General features: G+C 44.3%; 1 protein-coding gene across 1 annotated transcript in view; it reads right to left on the reverse strand.

The window, feature by feature from the left end:
- The window catches only part of NAP1L1 (nucleosome assembly protein 1 like 1), a 1039563-nt gene that overhangs the window by 934394 nt on the left and 85947 nt on the right, over positions 1 to 19222 (reverse strand). The window contains exon 3 of the mRNA XM_044087215.1: positions 6983 to 7068. Coding sequence (XP_043943150.1) covers positions 6983 to 7068 — 86 coding nt within the window. The remainder of the gene's footprint in view (positions 1 to 6982; positions 7069 to 19222) is intronic.

The raw sequence follows: 19222 nt of genomic DNA on the forward strand, positions 1-19222 counted from the left end.
GACTGTTGGGCGGATGGACAGTGGCTTTCTGCCACCAGATTCTTTTTGGTTGCGGCCGCCACCACCAGAGCATCCACAGGAAGACCTTTAGATCAATGGGAATCTGCAGCAGGAGGGGACAAAATCTTATCTGGTCTCCGGGGAATAGCTGGTGTCTGCCTTCCTTCCACACATGCTACACTATAAGCCAGACCAGATAATCAGCAGGTGGAGTAACCCAGGAGGTAGGAGGCCAGGCGCAAAAAGCCAGCAGGAACAGACTCCTCAGAGGTCGGATTAGAGGGCTGCCAGTCACCTCTGTTTAAGGACTTCCGAGGATATCAAAGGATACCTCAGAGGGTGACAGAGGGGATCCTTCCCCAAAGTCTGTCTTCAGTGAGTGACTCCTCTGGAGTCCATGTGCTTCCTCTTGCACGAACTTTTCCTGTCAACTGCCTCAAAGGGGGAAGCTGGGGAAGACAATGGAAAGGGGGTTTCCTGTGGAAATGCATCCTGAGGCCCTTGCGCCCAGTGTCTGCTAGGTACAACTTGTGAACATAATGGTCCAGTGGAGGGCAGGGAGATTGGCTTGTGCTGACGATACTGTACTGTCAGTCCCCAGATGGCTGTGAAAGAAATTACGCACGTCACAACTACCATCCTGGGTCGTAGCAAAACTCTCCTGCCACGAAGGCAACTGTGGTTCCTTAGTGAGGTCCATAGAGGGAACCGTAGAGGGGGAAGACTGCTATATCAAGGGACTTAAGGCAATAAAGGAGAAGGGGTCTTTGGCGATGGGTGATCACCTCCCAAGGAAGGATAGGTCCTGGGGGGGGGTGGGATACCTCTGGCCAGAAGCACTTTATCCATAAGACACAACACGCAGTGTTCAGAAAGGCTTCTAGTGGACTTCATGGACACAGCTGAGGGAGAAACAGGTCTGCCCACAGAAGAGAAGCTGTGCCCAACTCACCAGTCTGCACTGTGAATGGTGCCGAGAGACTGGATTACAGGTGTCTGCACCAAGGAAATCATTGGTGCAGAGGTCACTGTCTGCACTGACAAAGATCGGTGCTGAAGTGGTTGCCAGTACCGAAGCTGGAACAGACAAAATTGGTGTCAATAACTGAGGAGTTTGTTCTGAGTAAGATGGAGCTGACGTGGTCAAGGACTGCACCGACTGAACAGTATGCTGATGCAGTAGTCTGAACAGAGGAGCCCCTCGGTACAGATGCAGTAAAGGCTACAGTAGACTGAGCTGAAATCACTGATGGCGCCGAAGGTCTAGACACCGAAAGCACTGGGGTAGACAGAGCTCTGAAGCAGAAATCTTAGCCTTCTTAGGTCTGGGTTGTTGGGAGTCCCCAGCCGGGGGCGAAGGCAGAGACTTGGCCTTTGTAGGATCATCCGATATTTTCTTATGGGATCATCCGATATTTTCTTATGGGCTCTAGGAGGGGTTGAAGCCTCAGACCCAGAAATGGCCTCTGAAAAGGGAGATTCAAGTCCCTTCAGCAACTTATTTTTCCTCTCAAAGTTCTATTGGAAAAAATCTTACAAATACCACAAGGCAGGTCAACAGATAATATTGGAAAAAATCTTACAAATACCACAGGGCAGGTCAACAGATAAGCGATACACACCCAAGCAATAAACAGTGTGCATCTGAAGTAGGTAATTTGTGTCCACAATCTGAACACCTTTTAAATCCTGGACTACCTTTATCTGCCATGATAGAATAGGAGAAAGAAGGAGTACCAGCAATGGTACGAAAGAATACTTTAAGGTAAAGAAGTTTACCAACGATGGTAAGGGAGAAAATACCTCGTGGTATAAAGTGCAGAGTAAAGAGAAGGAAACTCAAGGAAATATAGTCGCTAAATGCGATAAGGCAAGACAACAAATTTGAAACTTTTCTGATAGAAAAGGTTATATTAGACTAATCACCAACAAATATCTATACTTGGCTCGAGAAGCAGCTTGACACCCAAATGGTGACGCAACAAATATGAGGTAACTGAAAGGGGAATTCTGGTTAAGAGTTTAGCTCGAGAGTTTGTAGCGGATGTGAGCTTGGAAGATGGCCAGCTCTGTTCCGAGGTTGGAACGGATACCCATATGTAAAGGAATGAACGAAGATTAACAATATTAGATTCATTGTTTCCAGGTCCTGAGAATGTTGACACCAGAGACTTTAGGTACCACTGAAGTTTCCTCATATGCCGTTTTGCATATGGAATTAGTAGAATGCAACAGGCCATGAACCCTACGGCTTGCAGCATTTTTCTTGCAGACAGCTGGGTTTTGGTGGCCAGCAGATTGAAATAGTTTGCCAAATAAGTTTGTTTCTGGAGTGAGGAATGCCATCTAGGAAGTTGTATTCAAGCTTGCTCCCAGGAATACAATCTGTTGCCTGGGTACCAGCTGATTTCTTTTTGTTGGTGTACACCAGTGAAGTTAGAAGTCTTTTTACAAAATGCCAGGTGCTGAAGTAGCAATTCCTGACTGTCCGCTTGAATCAGGCAATCGTTCAAGTATGGGTAAATGTGAATTCCTCTCTGCCTGCAATATGCAATGGCTGGAGCTAGGCACTTTGAATACCTTGGGCACAGTAGATAAGCAAAAGGAAGTGCACAGAACTCAGACTGCTGTGAAGCGTAGGCATTTCTTGCAAGATTCCCTTATGGGGATGTGCAAATAAGCTTCTTTTAAATCTAGGGTTGTTAGCCAGTAGTCCTTGGCTAGCATAGGAAGCAGCTGGAGAGTTAGCATTTTGAATTTTGGAACCAAAAAGGTGTTGAGAATAGACAGATCCAGAATATGCCAAGAGGTTTCTTTTCTGAGGACCAGAAATGGTCTGGAGTAAAAACCTTGTCCCCTTTGTTCTGCTGGGACAGGTTGAATAGCCTTGATACTGAGAACAGAAAGTACTTTCTTTTGGGCCTCTGCCCACTGGTTTGGGGGAGGTCTGGCCATCTGCTTATGGATGGGAGTGGGTGGAACTAGAATCTGTATCCCTGGGAAACCATGTTTTTTAAAGACCCGTTTGTCTTGGGTAATGTATTGCCAGATTTTGGCATGCAGTGCAAGTTTCCCCCTCTTAAAGGTGCAAGGCTTGGAAGAGTTAAGGATAAGTCATTTTGCAATTTTACCATAGGATGGAGGCTTACTACTCCCAGTTTTGGACATGGGAGCACTCCATTGCTTAGATCTGTGCATAACCTGAGACTGAAGTCTTGGTCTGCTGCCCCTGTGCTTGGACAGGACTGGAAAAGACCATTTTTTTGAAGGCCAGTGCCTACTGAATCTAGGTGGCTGTGTACTTAAGAAATCTAACAGTTTGCATAGATTTATGCTCTCACTTCCACTTTACCAAATAGACACTTTATGTAATGGTGCATCCAGCAATTCTGCTTTGACATATGGCAAGTTCTGTTCCTTAAGCCAAGCATGCCTTCTAAGAACAGACCCAGTGACAGCAGCCCAGCTTACCCCATCTGTCTAACGCTCTGGAAACCCTGTTCGAAGGGGTAAGATTTTTGGAGTCAGGCACTATAGTACCAGTCAGGTTTCCTGGGAGCTGGAGGCAATACATCATGGGTAAAGCTGGATTCCAGGAAGACCTCTACAATTTCCAGGACAGGAGGGATAGCTAAAGGCCTGTGCTGAGGCAAGCTCAATTCTCCAGTCTCTTTTTGGACTGGGAGTAGTCCTGGCTCTCCCAGCAGAAATGTTCTAAGGGTGTGCAGGGTTTCAAAGGAAAAAAAATCTTCTGGAGGGGAAGTAGAGGGAATGGAATCCTCTGCATCAGAATCCTCATAGGTAGATAAGGGCATATCCTGGAAATCAGAAGGATCAGAGTAATCAGATTCCTGATCAGAAGGAAAATCAGTTCTGTGTCTTTGAGGGGGAAGGCAGACTTCCCCTAAAGTAATGAGGTCCTCAGCCATTCTAATTAATTTTTGTGGCATGTGGGCCTTAGAATGCACTTTGGTAGTCTGTTTCCTGGGCATAGTGCAAACTTTAGGCCTGAGAAATTTGGTATTTTTGGTTTGAAAGGAAGCAGTCTAAGAAAATCGGAAGGCCTGAAAATAAGCCAGTGCCTGCACAGCAGCTCCAGACCCATCCAAGTTAGAGAAAGCCGCAGGTTCCATAGTCAAAGCGTCTCACTGCATACTGGACTGAGTCTTAGTAGAGGCCTGCAAATCTGTAGAAGCTGGTATCAGGGGCTGCGAAAGTGCCAGAGTACCGACGGACTAGCAACTAGCTTAATGTTAGCGTTGTCAGCAGCCTTGGACCTATGCAGTCCGTCTTTATCCTTTTGTTTTTTTTCTTCAGAAGATGGGGTAGTCAGATGGCTTACCGAAGTAATTTAAGAGTACGGAGATAGAGAGCGAATGAATTTAGCTACAAAAATTGCACAAGAAATAGTTTGGGTGTTAAACAAGGCACAAAAGACAGCGAGGGGCCTAAACAGGTGACGCAATTAAGAATGAAAATCTGCGGTATTTGCTTTCCACAGGCAACACAATTTTCTGACGTCAGTTAGAGCAAGAAAGGATTCCCAATGGGGTACTAAGACTTCAGGTCTGAAGCTCAAAACGACAATTTCAGGAGTCTGCAGACTGGCACTTGTGAACTGCATCTGCTTCGGGCACCGCACAGCAAGAAAGACTGATGTAATGACGTCGGGTGCATGTTTTATACCCCTGACATGGAAGCAACAGCATCAGACAGAAATCCCAAGACTCTGGTATTCAGGCTGACTGAGGGCTACCTGCAGGCAGATAACACCAATGTGATGGCTGCAACCGTGATGGCTGCAACAGTGATGCACAAAGAACATCCAGGGAGACTGTTCACAGGGCCAAGAGAACCTTGACTGGGGGACCAACAGAGGCAGAGCAATTAGGGGCACGCTTCCTCAGCCTGTCCTGGTGTCTAAGCTTGTTCCCATCGGCAAGAATTTTGAGTCCCAGAGGATGGGGTGTGGACAGTAGTTGTCTGGGTAGAAGAGACCTGGGTCCCGGAGGTAGGGGAGGAGGCCTTTGACAATTAACTCATTACTTCTGTCCATCAATGCAGGAGAGCTGAAGCCCACAGATGGAACAGGAGTAGTCGAAGTGGGGAAACCCCTAGACATAGTAGGCACAGTGTGGCCATCAGCTAGGGAGAGCTTATTGCCACACTCCATGCACTAAAGCCTGGCCTGGGATTCTCCAAGTCGCAGCAAGGAGGCCCAACCAGAACCAAGTTTACACACACTAGATGGAAGATTAAGGGTTTTTCTCAGACTAAACAGTATAGGGTAGGAAAAGATAGAAAGGAAGAAATTTAAGTAAAGGTAGGGCAGAAAACACAAAGCTAATCACTTACCAAAAGGAAGCTCAGAGCAGCAGATCACAATGCTTATTGCTAGCATGGCAAATGAGGGAGGAGATCTTTAGCTCTGATCACATGCTGGAAAAGCAGCAGAGTCCGATCAGAGCTTGAAGAGCAAATGAAGACAACTTCAGATCAGCTGTTCCAACAGCCTTAACTGGTTCCACAAGGGTGGAATGGTCAATTTTTTTCTCAAATGGCTTTTTTTTGGGGGGGGGGGGGGGAATACAAACAAGATCAGACACTTTATGAAAGGACAGGGAGTGAGGCCAGTTGAAGCCATTAGTCATGAAGTACAGGGCCTCAGTCATAATTCTGGTAGTTGGTGCAGAACAGGTTAATGCTCAGAGATGCAGTTCCTGTGGTACATTTTTGGTTATTTCAGTCTTCATTTCCCTACTGAGACAGTCACTAAACCAGACTTGAGTCAACTGGGAATTTGGACTAGCCTTCTTAGTCCCATGGAATGAAAGTCTCTTAAGACTATGAAACTAAGAAATGGCTTCATCCTCATAAGGCATGAGCTTTGCAGTCCTCACTTATTGCTTGAGCTCAAATTGCTATAACCCCCCAAGCTATCCAAGGACTTGGAATGGCACACTATCTTGTGATGCAATGTTTTGACATGTGTGACCAAGTGGGCAAACATGCCAGATGAAGGCAGTGTATGGTGAGAAAATCCTGTGTTCAAGTCCAGTTTTGTCAGACTAACCTAATGGCTCTAGTTAGGTGAGAAAGTAGTGGTTTGGTGCAAGCCCACAAAACTCAAGGGACATTCTACAACCATTTCAGGTTGGCCAGTCCAGTTTTTTAGTATGGTACCTGCAGAGGAATTTGAGCCACAAGTTCTGGCAATCCATTAACAGACTTCAGACAATAGAATGAGGGAATGTACAAAGCCAGAAGAGAGTCCTGGACTTGTGAACAAAGGGGCACCCCCACATCCCTTTAGTATCAGTCTTGCAGCAGAAGTCTCAAGCCCCCAAAATCCAAATATTACTTCAGCATAGAGACCAGGTGTGCAGCTGTAACCAGAGTCTTGCTCTCGTGAGCATTATGCCACATCCTACTCCCTGCCTTTGTATCGATGCTTTTGACTTTCAAAAGCTGTAAACTGGATGACCACCATTTCCAACTTGAGAAGCTTGATCATGATTAGGCATGCCTTGTTACTAAAGTACTTGGTGTGGTACTAGGTCAACTCTTTAGGTAGACAAATACTGTGCAGACCCTGCCTTCCAATACCACAATTAGAAAGCTTAAACAAAATGAAAGACAGTATATCCAAGTATGCCAGCAGCCCAAATTGTGGAAAGGGGAATTGTGCAAATGAATCCATGAATGCTCTAGTGCAGCATACATCACAATCAGCATGAAACCATAACACGTCCCAAATTTCCAGCTTCATTCCAAGTAAAGGGGCCTTTTCTTACATTTTATATTATCAGGATATATTTCTTTCCCTTCTGTGGCATATTACCATTACCCCTACATGGTTAAGCAACCAGAAAGAATTCAAAGATACGACCTGCTGAAAAACACTCCCATTCTGTGTAGTTAAAGCCCATGAACAAACATTCAACTGTAAAGCCCAAAATGCAGTTTCTCAGTTACTGCATACCTTTACTGTTCGTGTCATCACCAGTTTCTTCCTCTTCTACCTCTTCAACGTCTTCCATTTCTTGGGCATCTTCAGCCTGATCTTTACTGTAAGAAAAGATCAGATCAAGTCAGTTAACTTTAAAAACAGCAAATTCTACTCAACTCAGAAGCAGCAAATTCTACTCAACTCAGAAGCAGCCCTATGGGGTAAAATTAAATATCCTACATTATAATCCAAATGGATGCATGCATTAAAAAAGAAGTTATGTACTCACCATAATGTTCCATCTGAGTAGTTAGACTGTCAACATGTGGGTTTCGGATCCAATATGGATCTGAACCGGCAGCTTTCAGAGCCAAGATCCAAGCTCCTCCCTCCTCCCCCTTACACAACTACACTGCAACCTCCTTCCAACCCTCAGATAGACTTCCACCCACAGCGTGACAACCTGACCCAATCACACAAACTATAATCAAGACCCAGAAAATCCAAGTAAAAGGACCATCGCAAACCATTAAGGTCAGGGGGAAGGAGGGAAGGTTGATGACAAATGAAGTTAACTACTCAGATGGAACATTATGGTGAGTATATTAACTTCATTTGGTCAACCTGTGGGACAGAGTCCCCAGCTACCAAAAACCTTGGAAGGCCTTTAAGGAAGGCTATTCCAGAGCACTGCAGAACCAAAAGAACCCCTTCCTCTAGACACCATATCAAACATGAGCAATAAAAGGTGAGGAAGCCCAGGTAGCCGCTGAACAAATTTCATCCAGCGAAACTGGACCAGAATGCAGAAGTAGCCATAGAACGAGCAGAATGAGCACGAATCCTGTCTGGTGCTGGTAATCCATGTTCCTTGTACACCTGCAAAATACAAAGAGATCCATCCAACAGTGTCACCTTTGAGACTGGTTTCCCCAAAAAAGGCTTGGCAAAGGAAACAGCTGATCAGACTTACGGAAGGGTTTAGTCCCATGTAAAAGCATAACTGTCTGGACATCCAGCAAATGAAGCTTGTATTCCCCTTTATTTTGAAAGTTAGGGAAGAATACTGGGAAATTAATGGACCATTTGATTCTGAAACAACTTTAGGGAGGAAAGAGTTAGTCCTTAAACACCCTATCCTTATGAAAAACTAAGTATGGGGGATTTCATACACAAGGCTTGAAGTTCCGACACTCTCCTGGCAGAGGTGATAGCCACCAGGAAGGCAGTCTTCCACAACAAGAATTTCAAATCAACTGACGCTGTGGGTTAGAATGGAGGAGCAACTAAAGCCTAAAGAACCAAGGTCAAATCCACCGGAAGGGAAGGACACTCAATAGGCCTCAGCCAAAAGGTACCTTTGATGAAGGTCTTACAAATTCTAGCAACTAGAGAACCTAAATTTTCTCCTATATGAAAAGTGGGATATAGCTGCCAGCTGACCTTCACAGTGGAAGAACTGGCCCCCTGTTGAAAAAATTGAGACAGAAATTCTAATACTGCTGGAATAGGAGCAATAAAGGGGTCCAAATTTCTGAGAAGCCCAAATGGAAAAACGCTTCCATTTACTACAGTACACCTTTTGGGTGGAGGACTTGTATGCCACCACCAGAATGAACGGGGGAAGAAAGGCCAGAGTACTAGCAATTAATGGAACTGGAGCAACCAAACAGTAAGCCTGAGGCTGTCCAGATTCAGGGGAGGAATTCCCAAAGTATGACAAATGAGATATGGAATGGGATCAAATATCCAGGGCAGAGCTACTAGATGAGACTGTAGGCAAGGGAACTAAACTTGACTAGGTCAGAATGGGGCTACGAGGATAATCCTTCTCCCCAAGAAACCAGCTTTCTGCAAGAATCTTGTCAGGAGAGGTAGCTGGGGGATATGCATAAAGACCAGGTTGCCAAGCATGGACAATAGCATCTCTGCTCCCCCCCCCCCCGGGGGAATTAGAGCAAAAAACTCGTTGCACTTCACATTGGACAACGATGGGAAGACTCCACTTGAGGAGTATCTGTTCTGCTACATAAGGGTTCAGAGACCACTCGTAGGGCAAAAGGATAGTCCTGCTTAGTTTGTCTGCTAAAGTGGACTGACCCGGGATGTGCGTTGCTATCGGAAAACGGTTGCTGGAGGCTGGAGATGGCCCAGTCCCACACTCGTGGCCTCTCGACAAGCTGATAGGACCTGGTTCCCCCAATTTGTTGATATACCAGACCACTGACGTCCGAACTGCACCTGAGGGAAGCTTTGCACACCTTGCTTAGAGGAATCAGGAAATTTAGGGGCTGAACAGAGACCACTGAACTTGTAACACTCATGTGCAGATGTGTGCAAGGAACCAGACTTACAGCTGCTGCCATGGACCCTAAGGCTCTCAGGACTAGCTCTGCTGGGGGTGAAAAGGTCCGAAGTAACAAGATATGTAGGGTCAAGTTCCGAAGTAGAGAGTCAAAATACCCTGGCCTAAAGAGAATCTATTCTCACCCCTATAAAGTCCAGAATCTGAACAGGCTGAAGAGGACTTCACAACTATCGCGATACCCAGTAAATATGACAGCTGACTGAAGGAATTTCTGGCTTGAATAAGTTGATGCCTGGAGGGGGCAGTGAAAAGCCAATCATCCGGGTACAGAAAGACCTGAATGCCCTGAAGCATCAGGTGGGCCGCTACAACTGCCATGACCTTGGTAAACACACTGGGGGCTGTGGTGAGACTGAAGGGAAGGACCCTGAACCGATAGGGATGGGCTCCTTACCAAAAGTGGAGAAGCCACCTGGATCGCCTGTCCAGAATATGGCAGTATGTATCCTTGAGGTCTATGGAGCACATATCTATTCTGCTGTTCTTGCAGGAGGAAGACTTGCAAGGTGACCATCCGGAACTTCTTGTCAACAGACAGGTTCAATGTGGATAGGTAGAGAAACTGCCAAGTCCTCAGTCTTTTTGGCACCAAAAAACCTGGAATAGATGCCTGATCTGGACTGGTCCCCCTCTGCCTCTGGGCCAGCATCCACCTTGTCCCCCTTCTAGAGGAAAAGGAGTATGGACCGTCCCAGGAATGCTGGACTTCTGGAACCACAACTTTTGCCCTCACCGATTCCTGTAAAAGGACCTTAGAGGGTTAGTGAACTGGACTCAGATGGCAGACAGCTTTTTCCCTTCCTTCTCACTTTGGACTAGTGCATCTTGGACGGTCTTCCCAAACAGGGGTCAAACTGTCAAAAGGGGCATTTGTGAAGGACACCTTGAAAGGTTCTGAAAAATCGTAAAGCCAGACTCTGCTGCCCTAGTGGCTCCCTCAGTGGCATGACAGTAAGCAGACAAGTTTGTCACCAATTTAAGAGTGACCATACAAGCTGAGTGACCATTTATCCTTGGCCGAAATGGACAGTCTGCTTACTCTTTCACAAGATCGCCCTTAAGCCTAAATTACATGGGCCATATAGTTCAGCACCCTTATAGCAAAGGTAGCTGAAGCATACATCCGCTTCCCAAGTTGACCCATTGCCCTAGAATCCGCAGAGACACACAGAGGCAGAGACAGAGACACACAGAGGCAGAGACAGAGACACACAGAGGCAGAGACAGAGACACACAGAGGCAGAGACAGAGACACACAGAGGCAGAGACAGAGACACACAGAGGCAGAGACAGAGACACACAGAGGCAGAGACAGAGACACACAGAGGCAGAGACAGAGACACACAGAGGCAGAGACAGAGACACACAGAGGCAGAGACAGAGACACACAGAGGCAGAGACAGAGACACACAGAGGCAGAGACAGAGACACACAGAGGCAGAGACAGAGACACACAGAGGCAGAGACAGAGACACACAGAGGCAGAGACAGAGACACACAGAGGCAGAGACAGAGACACACAGAGGCAGAGACAGAGACACACAGAGGCAGAGACAGAGACACACAGAGGCAGAGACAGAGACACACAGAGGCAGAGACAGAGACACACAGAGGCAGAGACAGAGACACACAGAGGCAGAGACAGAGACACACAGAGGCAGAGACAGAGACACACAGAGGCAGAGACAGAGACACACAGAGGCAGAGACAGAGACACACAGAGGCAGAGACAGAGACACACAGAGGCAGAGACAGAGACACACAGAGGCAGAGACAGAGACACACAGAGGCAGAGACAGAGACACACAGAGGCAGAGACAGAGACACACAGAGGCAGAGACAGAGACACACAGAGGCAGAGACAGAGACACACAGAGGCAGAGACAGAGACACACAGAGGCAGAGACAGAGACACACAGAGGCAGAGACAGAGACACACAGAGGCAGAGACAGAGACACACAGAGGCAGAGACAGAGACACACAGAGGCAGAGACAGAGACACACAGAGGCAGAGACAGAGACACACAGAGGCAGAGACAGAGACACACAGAGGCAGAGACAGAGACACACAGAGGCAGAGACAGAGACACACAGAGGCAGAGACAGACTTTTTTGAATGGAAAACCAGAGGAAGAAAAATACAGGGGTTAACACTATCCATGCACTTTATCACACAGTTAAAGTTGGACAAAACCCCACTACCTGCCTAGAGCTGAGATCACGTCTTGGTGAAGCAGTGGCAAACAAGATATGGGGTTGGAAGGAGGTTGCAGTGTAGTAAGGGGAAAAAGCTTGGAAAGCTGCCGGCTCAGATCCATATCAGATGCAAAACCCACAGGTTGATGACCAAATGGAGTAAACTTCAGATCGCCAAACTCACCTAACTTGATCACACTCCATTAGCAACAGCAGCCCTTCCTGTAGAGTACAATACCTCAAACATGGCCTCAAGTGACCACTTTTAGAACCCACTGGTCTAATCAGACCCAAGTGCTGCAAAGTAGCATTAGTCTTCTACCTCAATACCAGACTAGTGCAACATAAATGCAGTCAGTAACTGTACAGTTACCACAGTGTTAGTGTAAACAGTAACCAAGCTTCTAACAGAAAGTTACTGCTGGTTTGGAAAGCCAGACAAAGTTAAGGCAGCTGTATTTAAGCTGGACACAATCTAGTTTTAAAGCACTAAATGTAATAAGCCAGTATGCTGTTTAAGGGTACAAACTAAAGCCTCTAGGTCTTGCCTAGTTAGACTAATGTGAAATGTATAACTGCTCCAGAAGTATCAAGTGCAGCTAAAAACCAAATATTCTTGACAAAATGCCCATCTAAAACTTGGCAGCAGTTACCAACTGAGCAGAACTGTCAAGTTTGACAGTGCTGATACAGATAGGACATGCAAATATTCCTTAGTCCTAGTCTATCATGACCATTCACAGTGCTGCAGAAGCAGTCAGAGGGACTCCACAAACTGAAGACTACTGATGTAATTGAACCAGTAAAAAAGTACTTACTTTTGTTTACTGGGAAAGTCTAACTGGACACAGGTCCATTTTCAGCAGAGGCCCAGGGAGAAAAGCTCCAGATAAAGATGCATACGATTACATAAAAGCATAAAATAAAAATGAAAATCAGAAAACACTAACAGATATGAAGTTATAACAAAAGGTCATGCAATACATAGTAAAGTTTAGAACAGTCTAATATAGCACGATCACAGCACAATCACAGTAACGCTTAGACAGGTAATCACTTCAGTATTTGGTGGGCTAGATAGTACGCTACTCCTGTACAGGATTTGGCTGTAGGAGTAAGTCAGAAATGAAAAAAGACAGGGTTGATTAGTAAACATTGTTTAGAGGGTAAAATAGAGTCAGGGTTTCTGGTTGGTAGAAACATCTGGATTAGTGGACCTAAATAAGAAAACGGAATTAGTACAGGATAGTGAAGGAAATAGCAAGGCATAGGTGTTAAGATGGAAATAGGTTAAGTGATGGTTTGGCCTGTGAGTTGGAGCATAAGCAGGTACTCAGTGTGCCTTGAGGAGCTTTTTAAAATTGTGTGATGTAGGTACTGTAGGTCAGGTGGCTAGGGGAGGTATTCCATGCCTTTGAAATAGAGTAGCTGGAGATATTTCCCAGCTTCATTATGTTTGATGACATCTAGGTGGTTCTGGGTACTAGATCTTAAAGTTCTAGTCATAGAATAAGGTGCAATTAGGTTCTAGAAGCTTGAGTTTTAGCTTGATAGTATAGCTTGTGTGCCAATAACTGGTGGAGTTTCAGTAGCTGGCACTAGCCAATTTAGTTTGAGAGCTACAGTGATTGGTCCTATATGGGGTTTCAGTAGCAAATCTTGTAAGATTCTAGTTTAGGTCAGCTTTGCAAAGGTTGGTCAGTATTGTGGTAGCACAGAGGGTGGCAAACTGATATGTCCTGGCTATAGTGGTTTTAATGTGTCTAGTGAGAAATGGTTTGTTCCAATAGAAGTCAGTTTGTGAACTTTAATAGCGTGGGCTATATGAATATCACATCTCAGGTAGTTTTCCATTTCTACACCCAAGACTCGTGTGTGGGAGGTGGAGGGTGATATTGGTTTTGTTCATGGACATTATGGTAAAGTGGTCACATGGGGGGATCTACAAGGTACAAAAATCAGTTACGTTTGGGTTTAAGATAAGCTGGGAATTAGTGAACCAGGTCTCTGCTAGTGAGAAGCAGCTTTAGGTTAGAGAGTGAAGGTGAAGTAATGCGTAGGCTGCACATGAAGGTGGTGTCAGCATATTGTACTACTCATGCATTAGGTATGGAGGTAGAGAGCTGGCAGGTAAAGAGAAGAGTAGCAGGCCAAGTAGAGACCCCCTAGGAACTTCCAAGGATACTGGTAAGAGGATAGTTGGTTCTGCCATTTTACTGCTTGTTGGTGCCCTGAGTTTTAAACCATGAGATAGAGGGGGTGCTAATGTTTAGGGTGGATAGTGTGTCAAGTTCATTATGGCTGACTATCAAAAGCTTTAGACAAGTCAATAAAAATGGCTGAAACAAGCTGTCCCTTGTTTCTGTGGTGGCTGATTGTGTTGGTAAAGGACATTAGAGCTGTGGAAGGGTTTAAAACCATGCCAATATTTGGACAGCAGACATCTTTAGAAGGTAGTTTATTAGCTGTGTATGAACTCAAGTATTTTTGATAAGGGAGATAGAAATTGACCTATTGCTATTTTAAAAGGAGTTGCTACCCTTGTGCAGTGGTATTCGGTTAGATTTTCCATATACTAGGCACCTTACACTAATACTGATCTACTAGAATAGCATTGATCTACTACAACAGGATAGGCTATAGCTTCTGCAGCAAGCTGTAGGTATTCATCTGGTGAGTTCTCTGCAGCCAGGGTGGTTGGTTTAAGCTTGTGGAAGAGTTTTAAAGTGGATTTGATTGGAACAAAGTATAAGCAAAAGTGGGAATAATCTTTTATGGGGGGCATTGCAGCTACTTTTACTTTGGGTTTCTGCAAGGGTCTGAACTGTTTCGGCAAAATATTTGAACAGAGTTGGGATATCAAGGTTACTCACTGTAGCTGGTGTAGAGGTTGCAGATTTCCCTGGTAGAACAGAGTTTATAGTGGACCAGAACTTCAGGATTCTGAATTTATTTTTCCTGGATGTTCTGGTAGTGATTGTGTCTAGTTTAATGTGTTTTTTGCCTTTAATGCAGAGTTCCAAATGTTTGAGTAGGTTCTGTTTTTGTGACACTATCAATGCTTTATCCCCATCAGAGAATGTATTTAGTTGCCCTAGCCAGGGAGCTTACTTTGATTTTACTCAGTTCAAGGGGGCATGATGGCTTAATATTCGTAAGAGGGCATGATGGCTTAATATTCATAAGGATGTTAGTGTAATGCCTCATCTAGAGAAGATTGTGCTAGTGGCTTCCAGTTGCAACATTTTAGGGCATTTATAAAATTAGTCTGGTTTAAAGTTCATTTCTGTTTGACTATAAAGGTTGTCTGGTTAATATGGAGAATATTTCTTCTAAGGAAGGTAGGCCGATGTTCATCAAGGCCATCTGGCAGACAGCCTACTTGGGATACAAGCAAAGGATTGGATATAATACAGTTCAGAATGAACTGGCACTTGGATGTTTTATCAGTTCTAGTGGGGGATGAGAAGCTGGGTAAACCCATGAAGGTTAATGTGGGTAGATAGACTGTGGCAGAAACAATTTTGCCAATCTCCTAAAAAATGTTTTCCTGTGGGAGGGAGTTTGAGATCCATTCTACTTGCTGAATCTAATGCATAGACAAGTCTGCTGTGAACAATTTACAAAAGTGAAATGTCAAGCAAATTAAGCCTTTATGCTTTTCGTTCTGGAGTCAAGCAAGGAGATGCCATTTGTTTTGAAGACATAAGTTTGTCTTTAGGATTAACTTGCTCAGAACTCTCCTGAAGCACAACTTGCAATTCATGCTTAACATTTGCACTAGAAGCAAAGACCAAACAGGAGATGAACCTCATGGACTACAGCCAAACTGAAAAGCTTCACAATTGTGAAAGTAAACATGCACAGGGACCATTAAACCCCAAGGGGATCAAGAGATGATATTACCCACTCATCCATTCCACACAGGAATTTGGTATTACCTTTCAGTTCTAATCTGAATAGAAACCCAGATGCTTTAGCAACTGTATTTCGCCTGCCTTTCTGTTACATTGAAGCTGTTTTTACTCCATTTAACTTAATATTGCACTTGGAATCCTTGTTTGTTACTATTTGACTGTATTTGTAGCAAATTCTTCTGTGTAAGCTGTAGTAGCTGATTCATAGCATTTATAAGTGTTTGCTGTACCTGTTTCTGCCTGTTTTGTGAAAAAAGAAAAATATCTCTTGTTTTCCTGCTTTACTAGTTTAGTCCAGTTTCAGAGTTGCTGATTCCTGGGCTTTGGTTGTAGTTCCTGTGTACTGTTTCCTTGCCTTATTTGGGGGAAAGGAAGCTACCTTGCTTACCAGTGGGAGTGGGAAGCATTGAGTTGCCTTCTGTCCAGTTTTGTGAGGTTTCAGCCAGTAACTAGTAGTTTATTGGTCATTTTGGGCCAGTTTCTAGCTTTTTCCAGCCCCCTGGTATAAAACTTTCAGCTTGTACCTACTCAGCACATACTCCACGTGGGCCAGCAGAGTAATCCAGGCTGCAGAGAGCTGAATAAGCGACTTTTCTTGATACTAAGTATATTTTTTGTTGCTTTCCACATCTGAATACCTAGCAACTGTATTTAGCCTGCCTTTCTGTTACATTGAAGCTGTTTTACTGCATTTAACTTAATATTGCACTTGGAATCCTTGTTTGTTACTATTTGACTGTATTTGTAGCAAATTCTTCTGTGTCAGAGGGAGAGAGAGAGACACACAGAGGGAGAGACAGAGACACACAGAGGGAGAGACAGAGACACACAGAGGGAGAGACAGAGACACACAGAGGGAGAGACAGAGACACACAGAGGGAGAGACAGAGACACACAGAGGGAGAGACAGAGACACAGAGGAGACAGGACACAGGAGTGAGACAGAGACACAGAGGCAGAGACTGAGACAGACAGAGACAGAGACAGAGACACACAGAGGAAGAGAGAGAGACACAGAGACAGGGAGACAGAGAGACAGAGACAGAGACACAGAGGCAGAGACAGAGACACACAGAGGCAGAGACAGACTTTTTTGAATGGAAAACCAGAGGAAGAAAAATACAGGGGTTAACACTATCCATGCACTTTATCACACAGTTAAAGTTGGACAAAACCCCACTACCTGCCTAGAGCTGAGATCACGTCTTGGTGAAGCAGTGGCAAACAAGATATGGGGTTGGAAGGAGGTTGCAGTGTAGTAACTCAGATCCATATCTGATGCAAAACCCACAGGTTGATGACCAAATGGAGTTAACTTCAGATCGCCAAACTCACCTAACGATCACACTCCATTAGCAACAGCAGCCCTTCCTGTAGAGTACAATACCTCAAACATGGCCTCAAGTGACCACTTTTAGAACCCACTGGTCTAATCAGACCCAAGTGCTGCAAAGTAGCATTAGTCTTCTACCTCAATACCAGACTAGTGCAACACAAATGCAGTCAGTAACTGTACAGTTACTACAGTGTTAGTGTAAACAGTAACCAAGCTTCTAACAGAAAGTTACTGCTGGTTTGGAAAGCCAAACAAAGTTAAGGCAGCTGTATTTAAGCTGGACACAATCTAGTTTTAAAGCACTAAATGTAATAAGCCAGTATGCTGTTTAAGGGTACAAACTAAAGCCTCTAGGTCTTGCCTAGTTAGACTAATGTGAAATGTATAACTGCTCCAGAAGTATCAAGTGCAGCTAAAAACCAAATATTCTTGACAAAATGCCCATCTAAAACTTGGCAGCAGTTACTAACTGAGCAGAACTGTCAAGTTTGACAGTGCTGATACAGATAGGACATGCAAATATTCCTTAGTCCTAGTCTATCATGACCATTCACAGGGACTCCACAAACTGAAGACTACTGATAATTGAACCAGTAAAAAGTACTTACTTTTGTTACTGGGAAAGTCTAACTGGACACAGGTCCATTTTCAGCAGAGGCCCAGGGAGAAAAGCTCCAGATAAAGATGCATACGATTACATAAAAGCATAAAATAAAATGAAAATCAGAAAACACTAACAGATATGAAGTTATAACAAAAGGTCATGCAATACATAGTAAAGTTTAGAACAGTCTAATATAGCACGATCACAGCACGATCACAGTAACGCTTAGACAGGTAATCACTTCAGTATTTGGTGGGCTAGATAGTACGCTACTCCTGTACAGGATTTGGCTGTAGGAGTAAGTCAGAAATGAAAAAAGACAGGGTTGATTAGTAAACATTGTTTAGAGGGTAAAATAGAGTCAGGGTTTCTGGTTGGTAGAAACATCTGGATTAGTGGACCTAAATAAGAAAACGGAATTAGTACAGGATAGTGAAGGAAATAGCAAGGCATAGGTGTTAAGATGGAAATAGGTTAAGTGATGGTTTGGCCTGTGAGTTGGAGCATAAGCAGGTACTCAGTGTGCCTTGAGGAGCTTTTTAAAATTGTGTGATGTAGGTACTGTAGGTCAGGTGGCTAGGGGAGGTATTCCATGCCTTTGAAATAGAGTAGCTGGAGATATTTCCCAGCTTCATTATGTTTGATGACATCTAGGTGGTTCTGGGTACTAGATCTTAAAGTTCTAGTCATAGAATAAGGTGCAATTAGGTTCTAGAAGCTTGAGTTTTAGCTTGATAGTATAGCTTGTGTGCCAATAACTGGTGGAGTTTCAGTAGCTGGCACTAGCCAATTTAGTTTGAGCTACAGTGATTGGTCCTATATGGGGTTTCAGTAGCAAATCTTGCAAGATTCTAGTTTAGGTCAGCTTTGCAAAGGTTGGTCAGTATTGTGGTAACAGAGGGTGGCAAACTGATATGTCCTGGCTATAGTGGTTTTAATGTGTCTAGTGAGAAATGGTTTGTTCCAATAGAAGTCAGTTTGTGAACTTTAATAGCGTGGGCTATATGAATATCACATCTCAGGTAGTTTTCCATTTCTACACCCAAGACTCGTGTGTGGGACGTGGAGGGTGATATTGGTTTTGTTCATGGACATTATGGTAAAGTGGTCACATGGGGGGGATCTACAAGGTACAAAAATCAGTTACGTTTGGGTTTAAGATAAGCTGGGAATTAGTGAACCAGGTCTCTGCTAGTGAGAAGCAGCTTTAGGTTAGAGAGTGAAGGTGAAGTAATGCGTAGGCTGCACATGAAGGTGGTGTCAGCATATTGTACTACTCATGCATTAGGTATGGAGGTAGAGAGCTGGCAGGTAAAGAGAAGAGTAGCAGGCCAAGTAGAGACGCCCTAGGAACTTCCAAGGATACTGGTAAGAGGATAGTTGGTTCTGCCATTTTACTGCTTGTTGGTGCCCTGAGTTTTTAAACCATGAGATAGAGGGGGTGCTAATGTTTTGGGTGGATAGTGTGTCAAGTTCATTATGGCTGACTATCAAAAGCTTTAGACAAGTCAATAAAAATGGCTGAAACAAGCTGTCCCTTGTTTCTGTGGTGGCTGATTGTGTTGGTAAAGGACATTAGAGCTGTGGAAGGGTTTAAAACCATGCCAATATTTGGACAGCAGACATCTTTAGAAGGAAGTTTATTAGCTGTGTATGAACTCAAGTATTTTTGATAAGGGAGATAGAAATTGACCTATTGCTATTTTAAAAGGAGTTGCTACCCTTGTGCAGTGGTATTCGGTTAGATTTTCCATATACTAGGCACCTTACACTAATACTGATCTACTAGAATAGCATTGATCTACTACAATAGGATAGGCTATAGCTTCTGCAGCAAGCTGTAGGTATTCA

This window comes from Protopterus annectens, chromosome 11.part0, assembly GCF_019279795.1.
Source record: "Protopterus annectens isolate FY-2018-M chromosome 11.part0, PAN1.0, whole genome shotgun sequence".
Lineage (NCBI taxonomy): Eukaryota > Metazoa > Chordata > Ceratodontiformes > Protopteridae > Protopterus > Protopterus annectens.